The sequence below is a fragment of the Thamnophis elegans genome, chromosome 15 (genome assembly GCF_009769535.1).
Source record: "Thamnophis elegans isolate rThaEle1 chromosome 15, rThaEle1.pri, whole genome shotgun sequence".
NCBI lineage: Eukaryota > Metazoa > Chordata > Lepidosauria > Squamata > Colubridae > Thamnophis > Thamnophis elegans.
Window position 1 is genome coordinate 29,836,188 of NC_045555.1, and position 25,709 is coordinate 29,861,896.

At 42.9% G+C, this 25,709-nt stretch overlaps 3 protein-coding genes across 5 annotated transcripts in view; 1 reads left to right on the forward strand and 2 right to left on the reverse strand.

Annotated features, from left to right (window-relative positions):
- The window catches only part of TM9SF3 (transmembrane 9 superfamily member 3), a 37,803-nt gene extending 30,852 nt beyond the window's left edge, over positions 1–6,951 (reverse strand). The window contains exons 1-2 of the mRNA XM_032231824.1: positions 6,780–6,951; positions 501–696 (exon numbers count right to left, since the gene is read on the reverse strand). Of these exons, the coding sequence (XP_032087715.1) occupies positions 501–696; positions 6,780–6,857 (274 nt within the window). The 5' untranslated portion in view covers positions 6,858–6,951. The remainder of the gene's footprint in view (positions 1–500; positions 697–6,779) is intronic.
- Positions 6,952–8,362: 1,411 nt separating this feature from the next.
- LOC116518731 (uncharacterized protein K02A2.6-like) lies at positions 8,363–18,085 on the forward strand. Its single transcript, XM_032232247.1, is given in 5 exon segments — positions 8,363–8,809; positions 8,904–9,386; positions 9,388–11,122; positions 11,125–11,981; positions 17,768–18,085. Coding segments are annotated over 5 exon segments (3,840 nt in total).
- A 2,679-nt stretch (positions 18,086–20,764) lies between these two features.
- Positions 20,765–25,709, reverse strand: part of PIK3AP1 (phosphoinositide-3-kinase adaptor protein 1) — an 81,487-nt gene continuing 76,542 nt past the window's right edge. For all 3 annotated transcript variants that reach the window (XM_032231838.1, XM_032231836.1, XM_032231839.1), the window contains exons 16-17: positions 24,471–24,586; positions 20,765–23,753 (exon numbers count right to left, since the gene is read on the reverse strand). In XM_032231838.1, coding sequence (XP_032087729.1) covers positions 23,687–23,753; positions 24,471–24,586 — 183 coding nt within the window. In that variant the 3' untranslated portion in view covers positions 20,765–23,686. The remainder of the gene's footprint in view (positions 23,754–24,470; positions 24,587–25,709) is intronic.

Genomic DNA, 25,709 nt, shown 5'->3' on the forward strand with positions numbered 1-25,709 from the left:
ATAAAAATTTGTAAGACAATTATTTTTCTTTCATTCAAGTTGTCCAATTGTTGGAGGCTGCCCTGACAAGTCCCTGCAGTTTTCTTGTAAGGATTATAAGTGATTTGCCACTCCAATTGTTGGAGGCTGCCCTGACAAGTCCCTGCAGTTTTCTTGTAAGGATTATAAGTGATCTGCCTCCTTCCTTGGGCTGAGAGAAAGGGACTGGCCCAAGTTCACCTAGCTGGCTTCATGCCTAAAATGGGACTAGAACTCAGAGTTTCCCAGGTTTTGGCCAATGTCTTAACTGTTATACCAAACTGGCTCTCATTCATTTAATTACATTTTATACATTTTATATTTTGAAATATTTAATATATTTTCCTTTTCTGCCTTTGTATTTTTCTGTTTTTACTCTTCAAATAATCTTTTAAAACTAATACATTTAAATTATTTGGAAAAAGGTTTTCCTGTTAAACAAATACAGTAAAACACCAACAATCACGACATGGTTATCTTACCTTTAAATTTAATATCCAAACCACTGAACTCTAGTTCAACTCCTTGAAGTGCTTCCCCAAGAGTTTCATGATAGTGATCAATGCTCTTTTTAGATCCACCACAAAAAGGGAGAGAGAAGTATTTGTAAGTTTCCTGACGATTGTGATATGGTCCTACAGTATTCATCCATAAAACAACTTCTTCTTTATCTTGGTACTGAAAATAAACCATATTTTAAAATAAAGAATTATCAATAAGCACATTGTTTAGAATGCAACAAATTTTCAGAGAAATATGAAGAAAATGCTTTAAAATATTGACCGGCAATTCCTCGTTTGCATGCCATCCCCAGAAATTACACCATTAAAAAACAGTAATGCGATTACCACCTGCATTTTGGCAGGGGAAGCAAAAGTGCTACAGGTAGTCATCATTTAGCAACCACAATTGGGACCGCTACTTAGTTGCTAAGTGCCACAGTCACCAGGGTAAAAATCGATGATTTTAAAAAATAATAATAAATGGATTTCTTACATTTAAATTGATTTTTTAAATTTAAATCGGATTTTTTTAATCTGTATTAAACTTATTTTAATAAAATGCTTTTGGAGTAAAAATCTATCTAAAGACAGTTTTCTATTTAAGATACATTAATAATTTAGTTTATTCAGCATGAAATGGAGCTTAGTTATAAAAAAGGAGGCTGTATATTCTGTAATATTTACATTTTTGGTAAACTCATTCAATAAATCCAAGCTCTGCAAGCTGAGATAACATGCACTGCATTGATGCATTCACACAATTTCACAGTAATCATGAGATAAATCATAAAACAAAGTTCAGGAATATTCCTTTATCCCATTGTTTTGCAAATCTAGGCACACTACAATCTGCATGATTGTTTGAAGAGAAAGGCATCTGTATCACCAGGCTCTAAGTGTGAGGAGGAAGGGCAAGCAGTAAAGTGAAACCTTCTGAGCAGCATATAAATATAATATTAAAGAGGACCTGTCATTTCAGATCCATCATGGCAGCACCTGTTAGCAGGCATCCATTCACCTGTTGCCTGCCACGTCTCTCACCTTGTTGTGTCACTGTCACATCACCAGCCATCTCATTAAAGTGAATCGGACTGTTGGTCAACAGCAGGTCAGAGGAGGAGCCGCTGAGGGACAGAGATGACTGTTGCTCTTTAAAAATTATGGTTAAAAACCATTTTACTAGTGATTTAAATCATAGATTTAAATCAAATCCACCCTGACAGTCACTAAGTTGAAAATCGTAGGACCATAACTGTGCTTAGGATTTTATGAGTTTTCCTTTTTCCCCATTTCCCCACCCTCTGAATTGCTGTTCCTCTCCAATCCTCTCTGCGCTGATGGTGAAGGAAAAAATGGGTCAGGTGCAGGAGAGACTGCCCATTTGTTTAGCAATCTCTCTGGTCTGTAAGAGGGGAGAGAGAAAAAAATGGGTCAGGTGCAGGACACCGTTTACTGAGTATAATGAGAAACACATGACTAGAGAGAAAGGAAGTTGTGATGGTCATACATGAGCACCTTGATCAAGGTGTTATTTTTTCATGACTGTCTTAACTTTGAGTGGTTGTTGCACGAGGTAGTTGGTAAGAAGATCTGTATATCTCTCTCTATTTAGGTTTAACAGACGCCTTAAAGTTTAAGTTTTATATATGTCCCATACTACCATTCTAGCTTTAGCAGTCGAAAGTAATACATTAAAAAAATTAGAGAGTGACTTCATGAATGACACATAACTTTCTCTTGTATTCAATTTCTACTTGTTGCATAATTACCAGTAGTTGGCCAGGACGAAAATTAGCTTGTGTTTGCACAATGTATCCACAAAGCATCCAGCTAGATGGCAGCATCCAGCTGATCTTGGCTATTCTTAAAAAATTACATAGGCCTGGATTTGATTAGTACTAATACGAGAAATCACCAGGAAATCTCAGTGCTATATAGACTAAGACAGGAAAGCTGAATAATTAGCTCAGAAGAAAATAATGCCAGTTTTTCTATTGCTGAAGAGAAAATTTTGTGGATGTGATCAAGAACTAAGCTTAATTTACCTTTTTATTTATAAAGCACAATGTCTAGAATCACATATAACATTCTATTAAGCTAAAATGAAGAAAATCACACAAGAGGGTTAGCAAGATGTGTGTACTGTATCCAGTCAAACTGTTACCAGGTAATGGTGAACCCAGAAATCCTGATGCCCTGGAACAGCAATTCCCAAATTCAAAGCTGGCAACTTGGGAAAAAAACCAAATCTTCTTTCCACTTTTTGACAAATTGAAGTGTAGAACTATTTCCAATGCTATTATTTTAACAATAGCATATAGCTTGCAGCCACGTATAATATTCAATGTAAATGGCAGGGCTACATGCAGCCTTCTGAAGCTTCTTTTTATAGGCACTAAAGTCACTTGGACAAGTTTTGATGAAAACTGTTCATAATTTCTCATATTCTGAGATGGAAAAATCTATATTGATTTTGAACCCTTCATGCATTCATTGACTTCAAGTCAGTTTTTGACTTCTAGTGACTGCCTGGACTAGTCCCAGTTTTCTTGATAATTTTTTTTCAGAAGTGGTTTGCCATTGCCACTTTCCTAGGGATGAGAGAAAATGACTAGCCCAGGGCTACCCATCTGGCTTTGTGTCTAATTTGGGACTAGAGCTTATAGTTTCCTGGGTTCTAGCCAAGTGATTTAATATTATTAAAATAAAATAGTGGCTATTTTAGAATGGCCTGGAAAACTATTCACATACCCAAGATATAATCCCCAAAACAAAAACATAGAATATTAACAGTTTATAATTTAACAGCTTATAATTATTGCTATGGGCCATTTTATAACATTAATTTGCTGTCTTGTTTAGTTAGATCTGAAACTGTTAAGTATAGTACAGGATAGCATTTTCATTATATGTTACTGAAAAAAAAGTGATATGTTTTACTGAGCAGAAAACATGGAAACTGAATCCAGAATTCCAATCTTTTGATGTGTTTTGGATTTCTAGAAATAGAAAACACATAATTGGACTTTTAATACTATGCCTCAAATATATACCTGTGCCTACTTTTTTACAAAATGGCCCAAACTTTATAGCATTTCAGTAATGTTAGTTGAGACATCAGTCATTACAAAAACTTTCAATTTCACATGCTGGATCATCAGAGCTATTTTAAGCCTCGACAAAGGTCTGCTGCTAGTACATACATGTACATACATAGCATGTAGTACTAGAGGTACTATGACTCAGGGACACTGCGACCATCATAAATATATGCTGGTTGCCAAGCACCTGAATTTTGATCACATGACCATGGAGATGCTGTGATGGCCGTGGGGAGCAGCTGAAAGCCACTTTTCTCAATGCCATTGTAACTTTGAACAGGTGCTGAACAAATGGTAGCAAGTTGAGAACTTCCTGTACACATTTTCATGCAGAAGATTTTACAACCAACTCTAGCAGCACACATCTGCACAAGTTTTCATGTAATTTCTATGGACAGCTACTTCTTTTCTCAAACTTATTTTCTCAATATTGCAATGATCTCCCATCAGGATGGATTTGATTTAAATCAAGTCGATTTATATCACTATTTAAATCATTATTTACATCACTAGTAAAAAGGCTTGATTTAATACAACTCAATTTAAATCATAATTTTTAAAGAGCAACTGTTATCTGTCCTGCAGTAGCTCTTCCTCTGACCCGCTGACTCACCGAGTGTCCCAATATTGCAGAATATACAGCCTCATTCTACATAACTCAGTTCCATTTCATGCTGAATAAACTAAATTATTAATGTATCTTAAATAAAAAATTTAAATGTTTTATTTAAAAAGCATTTTATTAAAATAAATTTGATGAAAAAAATTAAAAATCTGATTTAAATTTTAAAAATACAATTTAAAATTTAAAAATCATTTATTTATATCCACTCTGTCTCCCATCGTTCCAATGTTTTGATCATTTGTTGTAACAGCTTTATCCTTTTCTTCCTGCTTGCACAATGCCCTTGCTTTCAATCCCTTGGTTTTTATATACTACTTCCATGTATCTCTGTTACTTGCTTGACATTTCTCTATCTCAACACCTGGATGCTTTCACTTTGACATTTTCAGTCTCTAAGCATTCTAAGACTGCCCTCTATCGTATCAACCACATCATCAGACATCCTGGTACAGTAATCCTGAATTTCCTACATTCTCCCTTGCTTCACACTTGCTGCAAGGCATGTTGTTTTTCCTTGTACAATATTGGAGGGTAATATTCTCTTTTCAGCCAACCCCCTAATTCCCCTCATAGTTTTTGCACTTCTATTACAACTTTTAATTCATAGTTTGATACTGCTAATTCCTCAACCGGGTTTATTACGTTTTTCAAGAAACTCCTTTTTTATCTTTAGAAACTAAATACCATTTATTTTCTGCTATGTTGTGCATACATGTGTATACATTTGCCTAGGTTACTCTTTATCATATGTCTCTTTCCTTCTCCAATTACCTGAATCTCTTCTCAAGGACACCTTATAGGTGCAATTGTAAGTCCAATGTGCCTAAGAATGTTCTACACATTATTTGCCCAATATTCTGGTTTTCATGTTCCTTTCTTTTCTGCCTTTATATGTATGACAGTTTCTCAAAATCTTTTATTAATACTTGGTGTGTAGCGCAGAAATATTATAATCACTAACTTTCAAGGGAATAGCCATTAAAAGATTATACTACATACTCACTGTCTTAGTGTTAGCACTGGATGACTTTTGAGCATCATTACAAGGGCAAGTTTGTTTGTTTATTATTTATTTATTTTATAAATATGACTTAGTATAACTAAGTCATAATACAAACCTATCCACGATGTAAAGCATTGTTGGCAGAAGTGAGTAATATTTCATGCAATTTCTTGAATCCCCTTTTTTCTGCTGCCTTCCAGAGCATCCTTGGATTGCACCACTAAAAATCTTTGGGCAATCATTGATATAGATTTTCATAGTTTGCCAGCAGAAAACTGAGGGATACGTTTTCAGATAATGTTTATTATGTCTAAAGCAGAGACTCGATTTCAAAAATAAGGCTTTTTTCTATTATGTTTGGTCTATACCAACTATATTATTTGGTTTTAAAGTGCTTGGATTTCACATTCTATATTACTTATATTTTCTTTTACGTAGTTTCTATTTTAATTTGTCTAAGAACAGCTTGTATGGAAGGCTTTAGAAAAATAAGAGGCAAACAGAGAAATCCCAGATGAAATACTGCAATTTCTTGATATTTTAAATAAGATGTACGCTTTGCTTTTTTTTTTCAACCTTCCATCTTTATTTCCCACTTGCTGTGGGACTTGGCCCTTTGCTGTTTTTGGATCTTATCCATCAGCTACAGTATATTACAACTATAGCCCATACAGCAATCTGACTATACAGGTTGTATACTCTGCACAAAGAAAGCAAATCAGTCATGTCATTTCCTTACAAATTATCCTGATCAACTGAATAAGATGTCATCGTTGGGTTCTTGTAATGCATAAGCAAACTGTATCTTCATTAAATATAACCAGTCAATGTCCAAAGCTATAGAAACACATCCAGGGACCACTGTTTTAAGTATCAGATTTCACCTGGTTCGATTAGAGATAAAAGAAATACCTTTTTTTTGATAGGACAGAAGCTAAAACAGCTTGAGCCAATGTTGCTGTCTCTCAGAATTAACTATTGGGATTTATTATGAATTGTAACGTTAGCGGCTTTATAACTTTTCTGCCTGCTTTGGGGGAAGATTAATTCCGATTTCCTTTTTTTTTGTAAGCAAAGTGATTCTTTATCATGAATAGGCGCGATTCTGTTTTCTAACAACCTGGTGTCACCATCTGCAGATAAGAACGGTGAAAACCAGAGGGTCGCTTGAACAAAGGTTGCCGTTCTTGAGAGCTGATTCGAGTTTCGTCCTCTGGAACTGAGACCCTTCAGAGGAGAACTATATTCGGCCAGGCTGCTCGCCAGCACCTCCCCGCCACCTCCAGCGGAGAGGGATCCCCTTTTCCCTCACGGCTCTCAAGGATCTGCGGAACAGCTTCTCCTCCCACGCCCGCTGACCCCGTCCCGCGCAGACCGATGGGATCGATCCGTGCTGGCTCTGGCCTCTGCAACGCCGCGCAAAGGCGCGCCCGCAGCCGGGGAAGCGAGCCACCGCCGGAGGGGGAGCGAGGGGGGTGGGAAGAACAGGCCTATTTGTCCCCGGGGCCTCGGCGGCGCCGCCCTCTCACCGTGTGGTCATGCTCGTCAGCCCGGCCCTGCAACACCAGCAAGGCCGCCACGCACCACAGGAACCCGGCCAGCGCCATCCCGTTGTCGTCGCCGCCGCCGCCACCGAGGAAAGGAGCCGCCGCTTCCGCCGTCCCCGCCACGTCATCCAAGAGCACGCCGGAACAGGCGCCGCGTACGGCGACCGACAGCGCCCAGAAGTCGCAGAACTCGAAGGCAGAACTCGAAAGGCTGAGGTGGGGAGGGACGAGACCGTAGTCCACGCACGCGCTTCCAGCCAGTCGCTGGGAAGTGGGCGAGGGCGCCGTCTAGAAGCCAAGGCCAGCCGTCAAGCTTTCTATTCCCTAAAGCAGGATTGTCCAACCTTGGGAACTTTAAGACTTGAGACTTCAACTCCCAGAATTCCCCAGCCAGCATGACTGGCTGGGGAATTCTGGGAGTTGAAGTCCTCAAGTTTTAAAGTTCCCAAGTTTGGACACCCCTGATATAAACGTATAACTAAGTAGCATGAATAAATATAGGGGCAAATCCAGATTGCTGAATCTGGACTATTCATGCACAACTTCAAGAATCACCAACTACTGTGGCATAGTATCTGAAAATTAGAAGTGGATTTTGACATTATCTACCTGAACATTCTACTCTACTCTCTGAAAGATCCAGTCTTGGTAAAAACAATTTTGGACCAACTTTGCACGCTGGCTGGAGAATTCTGGGACTTGAAAGGTACACATCTTAAAGATGCTGTAGTTGAGAAACATTATGTTAGAGCACCTCCAGCTCTCTGACAAATGATCAATATTTGAAAATATGAAAAACACCATTGAAAGCATCCCAATTTTTGCAGCAGCAGCTATTCCACCAATTGAGGGAATTCTTCCTGTCTAGTCTAAGCTGCCATTTTAAACTTCTGCTTCTGATCTCTATGGTAATAAAGAGTAAATCTATTCCACAATACTTCCGTTAAATCTCACCTCAGTTCTTCTTTCTTTGCAATAATCCATTTTTATATACAATGAAAATAGAAGTTAGACAAAAAAGCTACTACGTATACAGGTAGTCCTTGACTTAAAACCATTTGTTTAGTGAGTGTTCAAAATTACGGCATTGAAATGGACTTAGGACCATCTTTCATACTTAGAACTTGCACATCCCCATGGTCAGGCGATCAAAATTCAGACTGTCACGTTCTGAGCATGCGCTAAAATAAAGAGTTTAAGCGAGAAGCGCTCGACACCTGATTGGCTGATCGTTTGACAGCTCCAGTATAAATAGGGAGCTGTCCAAACGAGCAGCCCGCGTTCCTGTCTAAAGCCGGTTCTGAAAGTTAGCCTGTACTTGTTAGGGAATAAAATTTGTTAGCCTTTATTCCAGTCTCCGCCTCAGTTCTTCTGGCTACCCACAGGTCCTTGGTACACACCACTGGCGACGAGGATGGGATCGCCAAACTGAGGTGCGAGAAGCTGGAGTCACTCACTGCTGAAGTCACTCGCTGAGTCACTAGAACCGCGCTTATTTCTTCCGCGACGAGACGTCGCTGTGTCCCTGACAGGAATGGCCACGTTAAACTTCGTGCCATTCAACTATGGCTCTGAGACATGGGAGTCCTACACGGCTCACTTTGAATGTTTTTTGGGTCGCACACGACCTTACCGAGCTGACGGACGAACGAAAATGCGCCTTTTTCTTGTCCGTCTGCGGCACAGACGTCTTCCACACCGCCAGGGCTCTCACAGCTCCTGAACCTATCAAGGCCGTCCCTTGGCCCGTCCTGATGGCAAAGCTGACGAGCCATTATGCCCTGTCTCCGTCCAAAATAGCCCGCCGGCATGCTTTCCATCAACGCAGCCAAGCCGAGGGTGAGTCAGTCAGCGCCTACGTTGCTGCCCTACGATCGGCCGCCCTCCACTGTGAGTTCCGGGACCTCGATGAAGCTCTCCTCGACCGCCTCGTGTGTGGCCTCAGGGACCTCAAACTGCAGAAGCGACTGCTAACCAAAGCAGACCTCTCTTTCCAGACCGCCTTCGATGAGGTTCGAGCTTCCAAAATGGCTGCGGCATCCCTAGCTACCATCGCGAAGAGCCAGTCTACTACAGCAGAGCAGTCTGCTAATACGTTCAACACAGCTACCGGTCTACTGGAGACTGAAAGCGATGATTCCGATCTTGAGAACCCGGAGGAGGACATTAACCGCCTTCATGAGGCGAACAAAAAGAGCTTCCCTCAGCGGAAGGGCGACCCTAAATCTGCATGTAGTGGTTGTGGAGGCAACCACGAGAGAGCTGAGTGCAGATTTAGGCAAGCCCTCTGCCAGCGGTGTGGCAGGAAGGGCCACATCGCTCGGGTGTGCCGAGCCGCGCAGCCCATGTCCTCCTTTGAATTCCAAGCCGATTGGTCCCGGCAATCTCGGAACCGGCAATCTCGGAAGCCCCAAGAAGGCTAGGATGGACTGCCATGCCATCCTCCGCAACTCTAACCAGGGACTCTCATGCCACCATCTCCAGAAAAAGATCCAGCTAACTGTTACTGTGGAAGGGAAGCCCTGCGAGATGGAACTCGACACCGGTTCCGCAACCTCTATAGTGTCTTGGAGCACAATTAAGCGCCTCTTGCCGCAGCTGTCAAAGAGCCTTACAAGACTGTAACTTGACATTACGGGACTATCAGGGCAACCTGATTCCAGTAATTGGCACCCGCAAAGTCAGAGTGCAATTCAAGGGGTCTGACGGCCGGTTACCTCTCATCATAGTCGAAGGCCGGCTGCCCAGCCTTCTCGGCCTCGACTGGTTCCAGTCCCTGGGCCTGCAGATCAGCGGCATCCACCACCTCAGCGCGTCAGCCCTCGATTGCCTGGTCAACGAATTTCCTACTGTGTTTGATGGCGCTTTAGGCAAATACACAGGCACCCCTGTGTCTTTCAACCTCGACCCGTCAGTGCAGCCGGTGCGAATGAAACCATGCCGCGTTCCCATCGCTCTCAAACCAAAAGTGGACGCCGAGCTGGACAAGCTTGTGGCTCAAGGCGTCCTGGAGCCAGTGGACCACGCACGATGGGAAACACCCATCGTGTTACCCATCAAACCAGACGGCAGCGTGAGGATTTGTGCAGACTACCATTGCTCTATCAACCGCGCTCTGCCATCCAACGCATACCCGGTGCCAGTGGTCCAGCACCTACTACACACCTTGGGCGAGGGGACTGTTTTCGCGAAGCTTGACCTCGCCCAAGCATATCAACAGCTGGTGGTGGACGATGAAGCAGCTGAGGCACAGACAATCATCACACACCGGGGTGCATTCCGTTGCCGTAGATTGCAGTTTGGGGTTAGCATTGCCCCAGGACTTTTCCAAAGTTTGATGGAGCGCCTGCTCCAAGGACTCCGAGGCGTCATCCCCTATTTTGACGACGTCCTCGTCTCAGCAACCTCCCTAGACGAACTCATGGCCAGACTGCGGATGGTTCTCCGGAAATTTCAACAAGTGGGACTCAAAGTCAAAAGAGACAAATGCCAGATTGCGGTACCCCAGATAGAGTTCCTTGGGTTCCTCATTGATGGCAGCGGCATCCACACCACTGCTGCCAAGACCAAAACCATCCTTGAGGCCCCTGCACCTACCAACAGAGCTGAATTACAGGCCTTTTTAGGCCTACTCAATTTCTATGCGGTGTTCCTGCCACATAAGGCCTCTGTAGCTGAGCCACTTCACCGCCTCCTCGACTCAGGTGCTGCCTGGGTCTGGGGCCGCCGGGAGGCCTCCACATTCCTAGCTGTCAAACACCTACTTATCTCCAACGATGTCCTCATCCAATACAGCGAACACTTGCCTCTCGTGCTCGCTTGCGACGCTTCACCCTACGGGGTGGGCGCCGTTCTCTGCCACTAGTTACCCAGTGGGGCAGAGGTGCCTGTCGCATACTTTTCCCGCACACTCTCTGCCTCAGAACGCAACTACGCCCAAATTGACAAAGAGGCTCTTGCTATTGTGGCCGGGGTGCGGCGTTTCCATCACTATTTGTACGGCCGCCCATTCCAAATTGTCACCGATCACAAGCCATTGCTAGGGTTGCTGGCCGGCGATCGCCCTGCCCCGCAGGTTCTCTCTCCCCGAATGACACGTTGGTTCGTGTTCCTCGCATCCTACGACTACCAGCTGCATCACCGCCCGGGGAAGCAGATCGCTCATGCCGACGCCCTCAGCCGTTGCCCCCTGCCAGAAGCTCCGGAAGACCCTGCTGCTGCGGCCCCTGTCTTCCTCATCGACGATCTCAACCTTCCAATTTCTGCAGCCGACATCGCCCGGTTGTCCGCAAGGGATCAGGTAATATCCCGGGTACTAGACTGGGTTAGGCGGGGTGGCCAAAAGACCCCGTAGATACCGTTTTCCTTCCCTTCAAATCACGCCTGGCGGAGCTGTCCGTCCAGCGCGGCTGTTTGCTTTGGGGCCACCGAGTCGTTGTGCCTGCCTCACTGAGGACTACCGTCCTGCAGCAGCTGCATCATGCACACCCCGGCATTGTCCGGATGAAAGCCCTGGGCAGAAGCTATGTCTGGTGGCCTAAGCTTGACCAACACATAGCTGCCCATGTTGCAGGGTGCCCTCAATGCCAGGGCGCCCAGGCCTTGCCTCCCAAAGCCGAGCCCCGGACGTGGGAACCACCATCTTCTCCCTGCTCCCGGGTCCACGTTGACTTTGCGGGCCCTATTCAGGGCCGCATGCTATTGATTGCTGTGGATGCCTTCTCGAAGTGGGTTGAGGTCATCCACATGTCCTCCACCACAGCAGATGCACTCATTGCGACTCTGCGCCACCTATTTGCCACCCATGGCCTACCCGACGTGTTAGTCTCCGATAACGGGCCACAACTGACAGCTACCAAGTTTGAGACCTTTCTGGCTTCCCAAGGCATCCGACATGCCCTTACCTCCCCGTTCCACCCCTCTAGCAATGGTTTGGCGGAGTGCGCCGTGCGGTCCGTCAAAGAGGCCCTCGCCAAAATGGATCACCTGCCCTGGCAAGAACGCATTGATGCTTTCTTGCTGGCCCACCACTCCACTACCTCACCAGACTCCAACACCAGTCCAGCCGAGCTCCTTATGGGATGGCGGCTGCGAACGACCCTTGACCGATTGCACCCTGCCTACTCCACCCCAACTCCTTTGGATTCCCAGGGGGGAACTCGCTCTTTCGTCCAGGGGGAGGCAGTGTATGCCCGGAATTATGGAGGGCATCCCTTGTGGCTACCGGGCATAGTGACTGACCAGACCGGGCCCTGCTCCTACAGGGTCAGGCTCCACGACGGCAGAACTTGGAAACGCCACTGCGACCAGTTGCGGAGCAGGCGCCAACCACTAACCGGCCAGCAGCCATCGGCCGACCCACCAACTCCAACAACTTTGACGAGCGATGCAGGGCCCAGAAACGAGGAGGCCGCAAGAGAGCAAGCAGCCTGTGCCCCAAACCGAAGCGGCGACTTACTTGGTGGGCCAGCACCATCCTTTGCTCTTCGACGGCCCGGGCGATCACCATCATCCGACGCAGGGTCCTCGGTCGAGCAACCAGAGCCTCCAAGCGGTGCAGAAGGGCCCCGAGCCTCCGGCCGAATCAGGCAGCGTCCAGCGTACTTAAAGGACTACGCTTGCGCGAGCTTAGAGGGGAGGAGTGTCACGTTCTGAGCATGCGCTAAAATAAAGAGTTTAAGCGGGAAGCGCTCGACACCTGATTGGCTGATCGTTTGACAGCTCCAGTATAAATAGGGAGCTGTCCAAACGAGCAGCGCGCGTTCCTGTCTAAAGCCGGTTCTGAAAGTTAGCCTGTACTTGTTAGGGAATAAAATTTGTTAGCCTTTATTCCCGTCTCCGCCTCAGTTCTTCTGGCTACCCACAGGTCCTTGGTACACACCACAGACATTTAGCAACTGGAACATATTTATGATGGTTGCAGTGTCCCGTTGTCATGTGATCATTTTTTGCAATCTTCTGACAAGCAAAGTCAATAAGGAAGCCAGATCAGTAGTGGGTTCTGAATCCCATTCCAACCAGTACAATTGGAACAGGCCCAGCATCATGTACGTGAATGTGAGCAGCACACGTGCGTCTTATTGTTTCCACGAGTCTCCGCGATGCTCCAGCTGCTCAGCAAAGCATTGTGCAGGCGCTGTACGCATCATGCGCAGAAGTGCCGAAGACTTAAAAGACCGGAAAGGAGCTCGGGCGGTATACAGTGCTCCGGACAGGCTCCGGTATGCCCGTACCGGAGCGTACCGCCTGCAACCCACCACTGCAGCCAGATTCACTGAACAACTGCATTATTAATTTAACAAATGCAATGATTCACTTGACAACTGGGTGAAGAAAGGTCGTAAAATGGGGCAAAACTCACAACTGTCTTAGCAATGGAAATTTTGGGTTCAGTTGGGCTAGTAAATAGAGGGCTACCTGTATTAGTTTTAAAAAACTATACTGAAAAAAGAAAAATATTACCTTTATTATCGCCTTCATTTGAAAAAAGAAAACTCACTTAACAATGGAAATTGGAAGTGGCAACTTCATCAGTTAGTGACACAGTCATGACTCCTAATTTATAATAGCAGTTGGACTATTCTAGTTGCTATTGTTGAGCAAATCACAGGTGGCCATTACACAAAGTTTCACATGTAATGGTATGTGGGGAAAGGATTGGGTGAAGAGATGATGCTGCCTAGAGAGTATGCAATTCCTTTATTGTTTTGCCAAGCATGTATTAGTGACATGACTGGGGAGAAAGCGAACTTTGCAGATGACACTAAATTGTTCACAGTATAAGTTTGTATTCCAGAGGGATCTCTAAACATTAGGGGAGTGGGTGTCAACATGAAAGAATGAATGAATGAAATCGGAACTAGCAGTGACAAAGAGATCTTGGAGTAATAGTAAACTGTTCAATTTTATTTGCTCCATGCATCGACTTTAGAAAATGTTTAAAAGAATTTTAAGGGTTTTAAGAAATAACATTGAAAATAGATATGTTAATTATCATAATGCCTTTAGATAAATCAGTGGTGCTTCTGCTCTTGATATATCTCAGATGATAAATGGATGGATGGATGGATGGATGGATGGATGGATGGATGGATGGATGGATGGATGGATGGATGGAGAGGGAGAGGGAGAGAGAGAGAGAAGGTTCAGAACAAGGCAACTATGGCTTAGCTTATCTATGAGGAAAATTTTCAACATTTGGGCCTTTTTTTATTTTATAAAGAGATGAATGAGAGGGGGCATGATTAACATGTAAAATGCATGGGGGAAATAAAATGGACAATGAGAAGCTATTTTTCTTCCCCCAAAATGCTAGAACCAAGGTGAAACAGAATCCTGAAAGAAATAGGAAAAAGAAAACAAAGGTTTTTTTTTTGCACAAGCATAATTAAAATTTGGATTCATGAGAAATGCTGGGTTATCAACTTGCTAGTTTCAAAAACAGTTTGAACAAATTCATGGAAACCATAGTGATCAATGATGATTAGTCTATATGGCCACAAGAAGCTTCTGAAGGCAGTATGCTAGAAGACTAGTGGGTTCCTTGCGCAGTTGATTGGCCATTGTGAAAAAGGTTGAGGGGTCTAATCCACAAGGGCATTACTTATGTACTACAGAGAGAGAAAGAAATGCTGAAGACTGTGTCTGTTGGTGGAAGAGAAAAAGGAAATTGAGTCAGAAAGCTGAACAAGGTGAATGTCAGATCCCTAAAAGTGATACTGCCATTCAGTTGGGAAAAGGGGAGTCTTGGAGTCAATTTATTAGCAGTGCCTGTGACAACTGTTATTTTACAACTGGTTTTCTGACGCCGAAGCACCTTAAGATCCCCTCACCTTTTGGGGAATGTATATGATAGCCATGTGGGATGATTCACTTTAATGTCTAACAGAAGATAGCCATGGGAATGTATTTTTATTTGGTTCTCAGAGCAGTTGGTAAAGGAAACATCTTCACACTTGTGTATTGGCTAAAATCTGCATTCTAACTAATGAGAGGGGTCTCTACTGCTTTAATTCTATTCACATTGCCTAAGGGGATTCAGATGTTGCTTTGAACTTAATGTTTCCCTTCTACTTAATAAAAGCTTCCTTTTGAAATACTCCATTTCAAGAGTCTTAAGCTAGGAGAGGCAATCCTTACAGTGAAATTGAATATCAACATTTGGTAGAGAGAATAGAGAAACTCTGAAGTTTACACAACTGGAGTGACAGTCTAACAAGTCTTCCAGCAGACAGACAGCAATTAGAAACTTTTCCCTCTCTCCTACTAAATGATAAGGACAGATTCAAAAGCAGCTCAGTATAAAGGAGCAATTAGTAGGCCACTTCAGTCTATAGCAGGAACTATAGCAGAGTGGTGGAAAATAGGTGATCAGGAGCATTAAGCTTAAAAAAAGGATAAAAGGAATAGAATTTATAACCATAAAGGAAAGGACTACAAAAAGTATTATGCTACTACTGTCTTCATTGCTAACAAAAATTGTTTGTTTAAGAACACAGGGTAAAAGGGAAGGTTTTAATCTTAAGCATTATAACTTAGAATTAAGCTGAGATATGTAGATAAGTTGTAAATAATAGACTTAAGACACAAGAGCAAAGGTGTCAAACTGGCAGCCTGCAGGCCGGATGCGTCACATGCAGGCCATGCCCACCCCAGCTCAGCAAAGGGAAAAATGTCACAATACGTCATGTGATGCTTCGAGTTTGACACCCATGCACTAGAGTGTAAAGTTGGTATAATTCAGACTCCTAGGTACCTAAATTTTGACAGTGGGGAGACTTTAATGTCTGTAACTTCAAGGCGTAAGTAACATTCAGCACCATTAAACTTTGAACTTTTATCTGAAATCTTAGGCTTCATTATTAGTTTTTTAATAAAGGTGATATTTGCATTTTAGCCTGGTGTCCATGCTTGCTTTTGAAGTTCAGGAAACCATGTTTTCTTTTTAGTCAAGGACGGGACTAAAGAGGAAGTGCAACATATTTCAAGGGAGAGTGTCTTTTCTCATATCTAATCAATACCTTTTATATCCTTCCTGATGCATCACATTTACCAAATGTATGTATCATTTGCTTCTTTACCTTATAAAAAGATTTGATCTTTCCCCCAAATAAACATTTTTAGCTTTACCTTAAGTACTCATGATTCGTATGTTAGGTTGCAAAGTTACTCCCTTCCAAATTCAGGGATCAGGTTTTTATCAGCTCCATGCCAAACTTGGATAACTTGGATAATTGAGATTAACAGGCAATGGAACAACTGCTGAACAAATGAACAGATAAAAAGCAATGTTCAGATTCCCAAGTTAAAACATGCATCTTTACAAATTTGTACAGACCCCCATAAATTATCTCTATTTGATAAAAAAAAATATTTTATTAATCCACATAACCAGTTTGGCACTTCTGGAAGAAAATATTTCATCAGCATTTATGTCATGATCCATTGGATCCTGGGTCCATAGAGGAGGACAAGCCAGAGCTGGGGCTGACGTAGGAAGAGGGTGCTGCCTCGTTGGCTCCAGAGGAACAACCGCAGAAGCAGGATGAGGCAGCCCTGCGTTCTTCGGGCCTGGGAAGGATTGCCAGTGAGGAAGAACATGTGCAGGATGACTGACAGAGCAGGGAACTTGCTCAGAGCGAGGAACTTGCACTGCTGTGCAAGTCAGTGGAGTGTTTGCCTTGCAGCACAGCTTATAGTAGGCAGTGGAGCAGAGGAGTGATGGAGCTCTGGCAACAAGCAAGGATCACCTCCTCCTGATTCCGAGCACAGAGAGTGGAGAGGAGGCAGGAGCAGCACAGGCCACCTGACAACTTGGAAGGAGTGTGCCCCACTTCTCTTCTGGAAGTTATCTGGGATTCCCACCCAGTTGAAAGTTTATGATCTTGTCCCCACACTCACAAATCCATCACATGGTCCAATCTTCTTCCACACTGGCATCTCCACCCCGCTGGTTCTGGTCAGGTGCCGAGGTGCAGAGACAAAGAATAACCTTGAGCTTCTAGAAATGATTTTTTTGTTTTGAAAACAACACATTCTACCCCTTGCTATCCCCCACCCTTAATGAAAAGGCATACCAAAGATGAAGCTAGACAGAAAGTGTGTGGCAGGCCAAAGATTCTTAAAGGAACTGCTGCAGGCGGTTAAAGGAACCGCTGCAGGCCTGGCACCTTGTTCCCATGTCATTGCCGGAGGAGAATTACATCATATGGAACAATAGCAATAGCAATAGCAATAGCAATAGCAGTTAGGCTTATATACCGCTTCATAGGGCTTTCAGCCCTCTCTAAGCGGTTTACAGAGTCAGCATATTGCCCCCAACAACAATCTGGGTTCTCATTTTACCCACCTCGGAAGGATGGAAGGCTGAGTCAACCTTGAGCCGGTGAGATTTGAACAGCCGAACTGCAGAACTGCAGTCAGCTGAAGTAGCCTGCAGTGCTGCACTCTAACCACTGCACCACCTCGGCTCTAACAAGTAGCTGTTGGTGGTCAAGGTCGCCTTTGAGATATGGTGGCACCATTTGGAGCGTGCCCATGACCAAGTCAGAGTTTGAACCTTGAACATTTACATACGGCCCGGATGCTGAACTGGGTTGCTGTTTTTCACCGGTTTGACTTTTGGGTGACGTGTCCCTAACAGGCAGAATCAGTGCACTGATGCACGGTCCTGGAAGCCCAAGTACACCCCAATAAAGGACAAGATCCCATCCAGAAGAGTGATTCCTTTGGAGTAGTTGGCGGGCACCGAGGAGCCTGTGGATCTCTGGGTCAGGATTCAGGAGGCATAGCAGCAGGATTCATTAATGGTGGCTTGTCATCGGGAGCTGGATGGTGACAGGAAACCCCTTGGGTGTACATTGAGGACCTGTTGGGGTTTTGAGACCACATCTATGTGCCTGGAGAATGCCTTCGTAGCCTCAAAATGTTAACACCTCATTTCTAGGATGTTTGGATGGCCATGATTCCAGCATGATCTGTCGGGCTTCACGGCACAGTTCTGGAAGACATTACTCGTCCCGAAACTGATGGGCATGGAGAGGGTGAATGTCATCTTGGAACAGTACCTCCACTGTTTCAGCCTCAACCAACAAGACAATTGGGCGGATGTGCTGGCTGTGGCGGAGTTCACCTACAACAATGTCCAGCACACATCCACCCACATGTCACCCTTCTTTGCCAGTTACGGATCCCACCCAGGGCTTTTCCCATTGGCTCTGTCCGACTCCCCTGTATCATTTATGGATACATTCCTCCAAGAACTGAAAGCTGTGCACCAAGTGGTCTGAAGCCAGCTGGAAAAAGCCAAGGATAACTACGATTCATGGAGTGGCATCATCGAGACATTCCTCCATTAGCTGTGGACAACTGGGTTTGGCTTTCCACACAGCACCTACCGACATTGCGGCCTTCGAAAAAACTCAATCACCGCTAATTGGAGTCATTTCCAGCCAAAGCAGTGATCAATCCAGTACCATGAGGATTCAACAATATTCCATAGATTATTGCTGGGACTTGTATCAGCTGATAGCCAGCATCACTGCCACCGTGACTGGTATACCTCACAGAGCGATGGAGTATGAAGTGGACAGCACCTGGGACTCCAGATGGTTGTGGGGCTGGTTCAAGTACCTTGTGGCATGGAAAGGCTATGACCAGAGGACTTCACCTGGATGAAGGCCACATCCCTTGTGTGGTCCGCGACTTTCATGTCCGGTTCTTGTAATACCCTAATCTGCATGGTCCCAGTGGAGCGGACCCTGCGGGGGAGATAGTATCATGACCCCAGTGGAGCATGAGTCTGTGGAGGACAAGCCAGAGCTGCGGCTGACGTAGGAAGAGGGGGCGACCTTGTTGGCTCCAGAGGAACAACCGGAGAAGGAGGACGAAGCAGCCCTGGATCCTTCATGCATCGGAAGGATTGCCAGTGAGGAAGAACATGCGCAGGATGATTTTGCTGTGCTTTGTCTTGGGTGCGTTGCCCGGTTTGTCTACCTCGCTGGACTTCTTGCTTTGTTTGCTGCCTTGCTAACTTTGCTTGCTGGACTACTTGCAGCCAGAGGCTATCAGAGGTGCGTGTGAGAGCTTTGCTCCACGGCTTACAATAAATGTGGGAACATTTGGGGGAAAGTTGGAGCACTAATGGGGAGTTAGAACTGTTCTCTGGCTGTGTTGCTTCCGTGCCTCACGCTGGGTCATCATAATTTCCTTTTATAGATCAAGTATGGTAGAGGTAAATTTTGTAACTGATGTAAAATCAAAAAGAGAAATTTTTAGGATTCATAACTTAGCCACCAAGTCTGGTGTAGTGATTAAAGTAACAGGCCAGAAATATGGAGACCATGAGTTTTAGTCCCATCTTAGACACAAAGTAGCTGGGTGACATTGGGCCAGTCACACACAGCCCTAGAAAACCTAACCCTAACCCTAAATGTTGTCAACAGAACTGTAGGGAGTAGTCCAAGTAATTGCCAAGAGTCAAAAAATGTCTTACACATACACACACACACACACACACACACACACACACACACACACACACACACATCACCCTTAGTTACTGCTTGTAAAATTGCTGGGTATAGCAAACATCATACGAAACAGAGAAAGAAAAAACCATTAGCGTCATTAATTGCATGTAAAAACAATTAGAAGTATTAGAAAACACTTTGTGACCTCTTGAGAAACAGAATTACTAATTTAGAAATGAAATGGATAGTTTTGTAGTATACCAATGGTTTTAGACAGTCCATACAGAATGATAATACTCATGAAAATATGTATAATAAATTGTTACCTCCTCTGTTAAAAGAGCACCTTAATATAACCTAAAAGTATTACGGTACTCATTAAAATACAGAAGTCATGAAAAGATGACACTATACTTATTTAAAAGATCCATATTTTCCCAGTATTGACATTTGTATTTTTAAACAAGGAGCTTTTGCATATCTCTGTGGTTTGAACACATGGTAAAATAATCATCCTGGATGCCAACTTTGAACTGAACCTGGCTGCAGCTATCTTTCTGTTCCTCAGTTGACACACAGGGGAAAGGAGGTTGGAATCCATTATTAGACAGAACAAAGAACTTTCTCCTGAAAACCAAGGTGATATCTATTGGCAACAGTAAGGTTGGGGAAGGAGTGCCTGAAGAGCCTGCCAATAAACCCAACTGGTCAATGTTAACTGTGACATTTGGGGATGGAGTTCTTTCCTAATTATACTGAAACTGGGAGAAAGATTTAGTTTTCCATTGAAGTTGTGGCAATATGATGTACTAATTAAAGAAGATCTTTGAGAAAGAGCCAAGTCTCAGAGTTCTAATTTGCTTGGCTTCGTTAGTCGGAGCTTTGACATTGGAACTATTTATTTAGATTTCTCTCAAGGCAGTATACATAGGAAAATTCTCTCATTTTATTTTCATAATCATGATGCTCCTAGTATTTTCAGAGAATATGAAAATATTTTTTTGTAAGAGAGTCACTTAACTTCCTAACAGGTTTTGAAAGTACAGCACAAAGGAAGCTTTTTCAGGTGTCTCCACTGTCTTAATAAACTTTACAAGATTGCTTTTGCAGAGTGAATACACTAGTTGAGATAGTGCCTAAGCCTAATTTAAAAAGAGATGGCTCAAATTGCTTTGTATTATTTTGTAACACACAGGTTATCCTCGGGAACGTGCTAAAAAACTTTACAGTTTTTATACAATGTAGACAAAAATAAATTGAAATAAAATAGATATTTCAACTTCTTGACATGTACATTTGAGAAACATCATTTGTCTGCAAGGCACAGGATTAAACCATACTATACTGGTAAAAGCTGAGGGGTTCGGAACTCTTGAATAGACTTTTGTCTTCACTTGAATAGAATTGTGTAGCAGTGGCACAACCACATAAGCAGCAGCAGATTGATTAATGTCTACCTGATAGATTTATGCACATACAATAATAAAGGAATAATAATAAAAGAATCAGTGGATAATGAATTTATATACATAGTGAAATAACAAATTAAGTACATTCATGTACATTTCTTACAAGAACTATAGCTGATACATTATCTAACAAGTAAAACAAAATAGCACATGTTCTTACAAAATACAACAGAAAAGTATAAATTAATAAAATTATTAATTAAATCATCTCTCTTTTTAAAAAAGTATTTGAAATAAACAATAGGTATTCATGGTTTGGGACTCCTCCTGCCATGTCTGGCTCCTAGAATCGAGGCTTCAACAACAGACTAGCCTTGCTATTTCTAAGTCAAATTATTACAATACAGTCTACAGACAGCCCTTGATTTACAATCACAATGGGAAGAAGAATCTCAGTCATTGAGCAGAATGGTCATTAAGCAGACAGCCATGTGATCACTCATTCAATGACGACAATTCCAGCTCTCCCTGTTGCAATTGCCAAGTGATCGTGCAGGTCATTAAGCAAAGCAACAGGGAGAAGTGCTCTCTGTGGCCCAGCACATCCAAGTGGCCCAGGCTCTCTCCCCAGCCTCACTAAGCTCAGGTATATTATCTTTGCCTTTTGCTGTAGCTGCAAATGTGCCCAGCTGATGTGTGATTGGCCTTCCTACCAAAGCCATTTTGTGCCATCTGACAGTGGGCAACATTCTTGAAAAATGGAAGGCTCACACAATTTGGATTCACTAGTCTTTCTAGCCCAGGAAAGGTAGAAAGCTAGTGAATATCATTGTTCCGAAGGCTTGAAATGTGCCAAGTGGAGGTCAGCCTCTCCACTGAACTGCAGGAATGGGGCTTGGGTCTTTGATATCTAAGCCCTGTCTCTGCAGCCTAGCAGAGGCTGAGATTTCCTCAGTGTGTGGAAGAGAATGTCTCTCTGCCAGGCTGCAGAAAGAGGGCTAAGGTCTTCAGGAACCAAGCCCTGTTTCTGAAGCCCAGTAGAGGGCTTGAGCTCCATTTAGTTGGCAGGTCTTTCAGCTAGGCCCCCTGAGATGAGAGGGAGTCCTATTGACAGGCAGTAGCAGCTTTCTGTGGAAGCCCATGAAGAAGCTGGAAAATGGCAATCACATGATCATGAGATGCTTGGCAACCAATCATAAGTGCAAACAGGTTGCCAAGTGTCTTGAAATTTAGTCATGCAAGAGAAAAAGTGTGAATGAACCTAGAAACAAAACTTTTTAATAGCTGCCTATCCATGTGGAATGTACTGTCCCCTAAAATCTGTATGAACTTGACATACCCAGCTACCTTCCATAGAGCTACCTTCCTAGAAACCCTCTCCTTTGTCTTCAAATAAGTTTAGGGTTTTGCAAAGGCCAGTCCTTATTAGGTGTCCCTGGAAATTGCTCTGTAACAGTATAATCAGGGCTTCAGTTAAAATAGCCAAGTCTGATATACGTATGTATTATAGTAAAAAATAAATCTTTCACCTTTCTGTTGAATTCTGGAAACAATGTACCAAATTGGAAATAACTTGATCATACCTGCATGTTACATTAATGAGCTTCTGAATGTATTTGTTTCTTTTCAAGAAAGAAAATGAAAATTCTGAAAAGGGAACTGTCTTTAGAATTTCAGTCCTGTGCATTTGTGTTCAGGATGAGCTTTTAAAAAAAGCATATACTGTATATGATATACCATACAGGAATTCCTTGCTTAGCAAGCACTTGTTCAGTGACAATTCAAACCTACAACAATGCTGAACAAGTGATATTTATGAGTGGTCCTCAAAGTTCCAGCTGTCACAGCATCCTCATGTTCACATGATTGCCATTTGTAACCTTCTTCCTACAAACGAGGTCAATAGAGAAACCAGCATGAGGTCAAACAGGAGAAGTACTTGATGTCCTTGCTTAACAAACCATGATGATCTGTTTAATGATGGCAATTGGAAGTGCTAGAATTTCCAATGCTAACCAACGTTGTCCAGTGATGTCACGCATTATGACTGTATCACTTAGAAATGAAATTCTGGTCTCAATTGCCATTCCAAGGATTACCTGAATATATCTTGAAACTCGATGCAAATAGGGCCTGGCAGCTGTTCCACCTTGTTAGGTTGGAGATGCAGTCGTCTCCATCTCATGCTATGTTATTGCATTTTCTCTCAAACCAACATGGCTAGCTGCCTTTTTGGACAGAGTCTGTCTACAATGGGAACAAGAGTCTCTTCTAGTAATGTCTGTTGAGATTGGTGCACAAATTTTATTGAAGTTCAGAAATAAGAACCAAGTTTCTTTATATTCATGGTCTGCTAAGTACTTCTTGGCATATTCTCACAGAAATAAAACAGATTCAAGACTCATATAGATGACTCATATAGAGACTCTTTGATTTAATTTATACAAACTGAAGAGAAAAATCCTCCTCAATTTCTCACTGTTGTTTTACTGGGACAGCAACCAGACATATCAATTAGACAATTATGAATATGAAATTATCATAAAATCATTAAGAAATTAGACAAATTTCAAATGAATTGTACTATTCAATACAAGGCACTCCAGTTTCACTATATTGTGAAAGTATAGTTATCTACAACAGAATAAATTTGTTTTCAAAGCAGCATCCCTGGCTACTTTATTTGTAGATAAACAGACAAAAAATGGTAGCTGATAGCTACTCCATTCTGAAGTTTAGGAATATGTGAGAAATGATTGAGGCACCTTTAGTCTGGTATAATTAGAATCTAAGAATTCTAATAAGTTCAACATATTTTTTCATGTTTTAACAGTTTATTTGTTCTAAATGCTGAATTTTTCTTCATTCACCTTTGACTCAATTTTCAGAGTAAATTCTACCAAAATTACTCATTTGAGAATCACAAGGGGTGAACTGATATGCTGATTAGAGTTACAGCATAACCATTCAAAAGTCATTCTCATGTTTCAGTTTTTAATATCCAAAAGATTTAGTGTAACTTATCACGTCCTCTTGGAGGAACAGGTGGTGGGTGGAAGTTGTCAGTGTTCATTAATCTGCAAATAAATATTTGAAAATAGAATAAGAATAGTTTATTATGTTACATAACCTATTAAACTTACACATTTATTTTAAAAAGCAATTAAATACTTTGAAATGTAGTTTTTTTTCAATTGATATACAATAACATTTACAATAGAAAAGCATTATATTGTTGTTCTTTCATGTGGAATTATTCATTGACATCCCATTATAATACTAGCAATTTCTAACTATTAAATTAATCAAGTAATTTGCAAGCTGCATTGCTTCCTAGCTTGCTTCTGAGTGCAATTCAAGGAGTTGGCTGCTCTCTATAAAGACCTACATGACCTTGGTTGCTTGAGGGAGTACCTGCCTTCCATAGCATCTGTCTGGCCAATTCAGTCCTGCAGGGCTGGAACACTCTTGGTTCCTTTGATTAAACAATATCACCTATCAGGATGCCTTCTCTATAGCAGTATATGCCCAAGAGAATGAATATCCCCCCCCCCCCCCGCTCAAATTGTTGTTTAAAAGAGCCACCTCTATGTTTACCCAAGTCTATAGGTTTACGGTAATGACACATAGTGAAGTTCTGGTTTCCCTGAACACCTCTGCTGCCATGTTTCCCATATGTTTCACTTTCTTTATATCCCTTTATATTATCTATTTTAGAATTCACCCATGTGGAATAGGGATCTGTCAAATTAATTCTTTGTACAATATAAATGTATTATAAAACAATATATAACCTGCTAGCAACACGAGGAGGTATTCTTGGAGGCCTTCCAAATGAAATGGAAAGTTGGCTGTCTATCGGCAAGGTTCTAGAGCAGAGATTTCTCTTCATGTCAGGTATCTCATTATCCTATGTAAGAATGACAGTGATGTTCATTCATTTAAATATACTTTTTGAAAGTAATGTAATGTTTTTTCTTATTCCACAGAAGATTTTATATACCCAAAATCCTTACCGACATTAATTATTTTCTCCCTTCCTATCTTTCTTTATGGTTAGCTAGGTTTATATTTTTAAAGACATTATCTCATTCACTTTTTATTTACAAATTACAGCAGAGAACATGATAAGCATATTATTGTATTTTCCCCAAGCATATGGGGACTCAGGTATTCGAAAGGTGAAATGTCTCAGAATAAAATATTTTTTAAAAAAAAGTTTTCCTATTTTGGCTGCAAAATAGCTAATTACAAATACACAACTATTTTCCTTCCATTCAGTTGGGTCCAATTTTCAGAGACACTCTATACCAAGGGTGTCAAACTCAAGGCCCACGGGGTTGATGTGGCCCGCGTGGCCATCCTGAAAACTGTTAAGGGTCCAGCCAGCGTCACTTCAACCCGGCCCATGACATCCCAGCATGCGTGTGTGTGTGCGGAGGCCCAGTTCTCCGTCGCCGCATGCAGAGCAACTAGTCTGTGAGACTACAGTAAAAAAAATAGTTCCGACCTTCCAACCTCGCGAATCTTTTTTTTTTTTTCGTGAGAAGTGGAAGGTCTGAACTATTTTATTACTGTAGTCCCACAGACTAATTTAGTTGCTCTGCACACGGTGATGGCGAAAGGAACTGGAAAAGTTAGTGAAGGGGTGTGGCTGCCCTGGGCGGCATGGGTGGGGGTGTGAGGGTTTGGCCTGGCTGGCCAGGCTGAAGGGCCCTCAGGTAAGCTGGGACGTGGCGGTTCTGCACTCCCTGCCTTGCTTCATCCTCCCACCCCACTCCGCCTAGCTTCATTCTTCTTTCTTCGCCACTGCTCCTTGTTCACTGCTGTAACCTAGCAGGAGACTGAGCAATGCACTGGTGTGGGGGCCACAAAGCGAGGTGGTGGTGGGTGGATTATGAAGCAAGGTGGGGGTGCAGAGCTCCCCCCGCCATACCCTGCACCAGCTTACTTGAGTGCCCCACCAGCCAGGCACTGAAGCACCCCAACTGCCACTGCACTGAACTCCAGCTTCCCACTGAAGCTGGAATTTG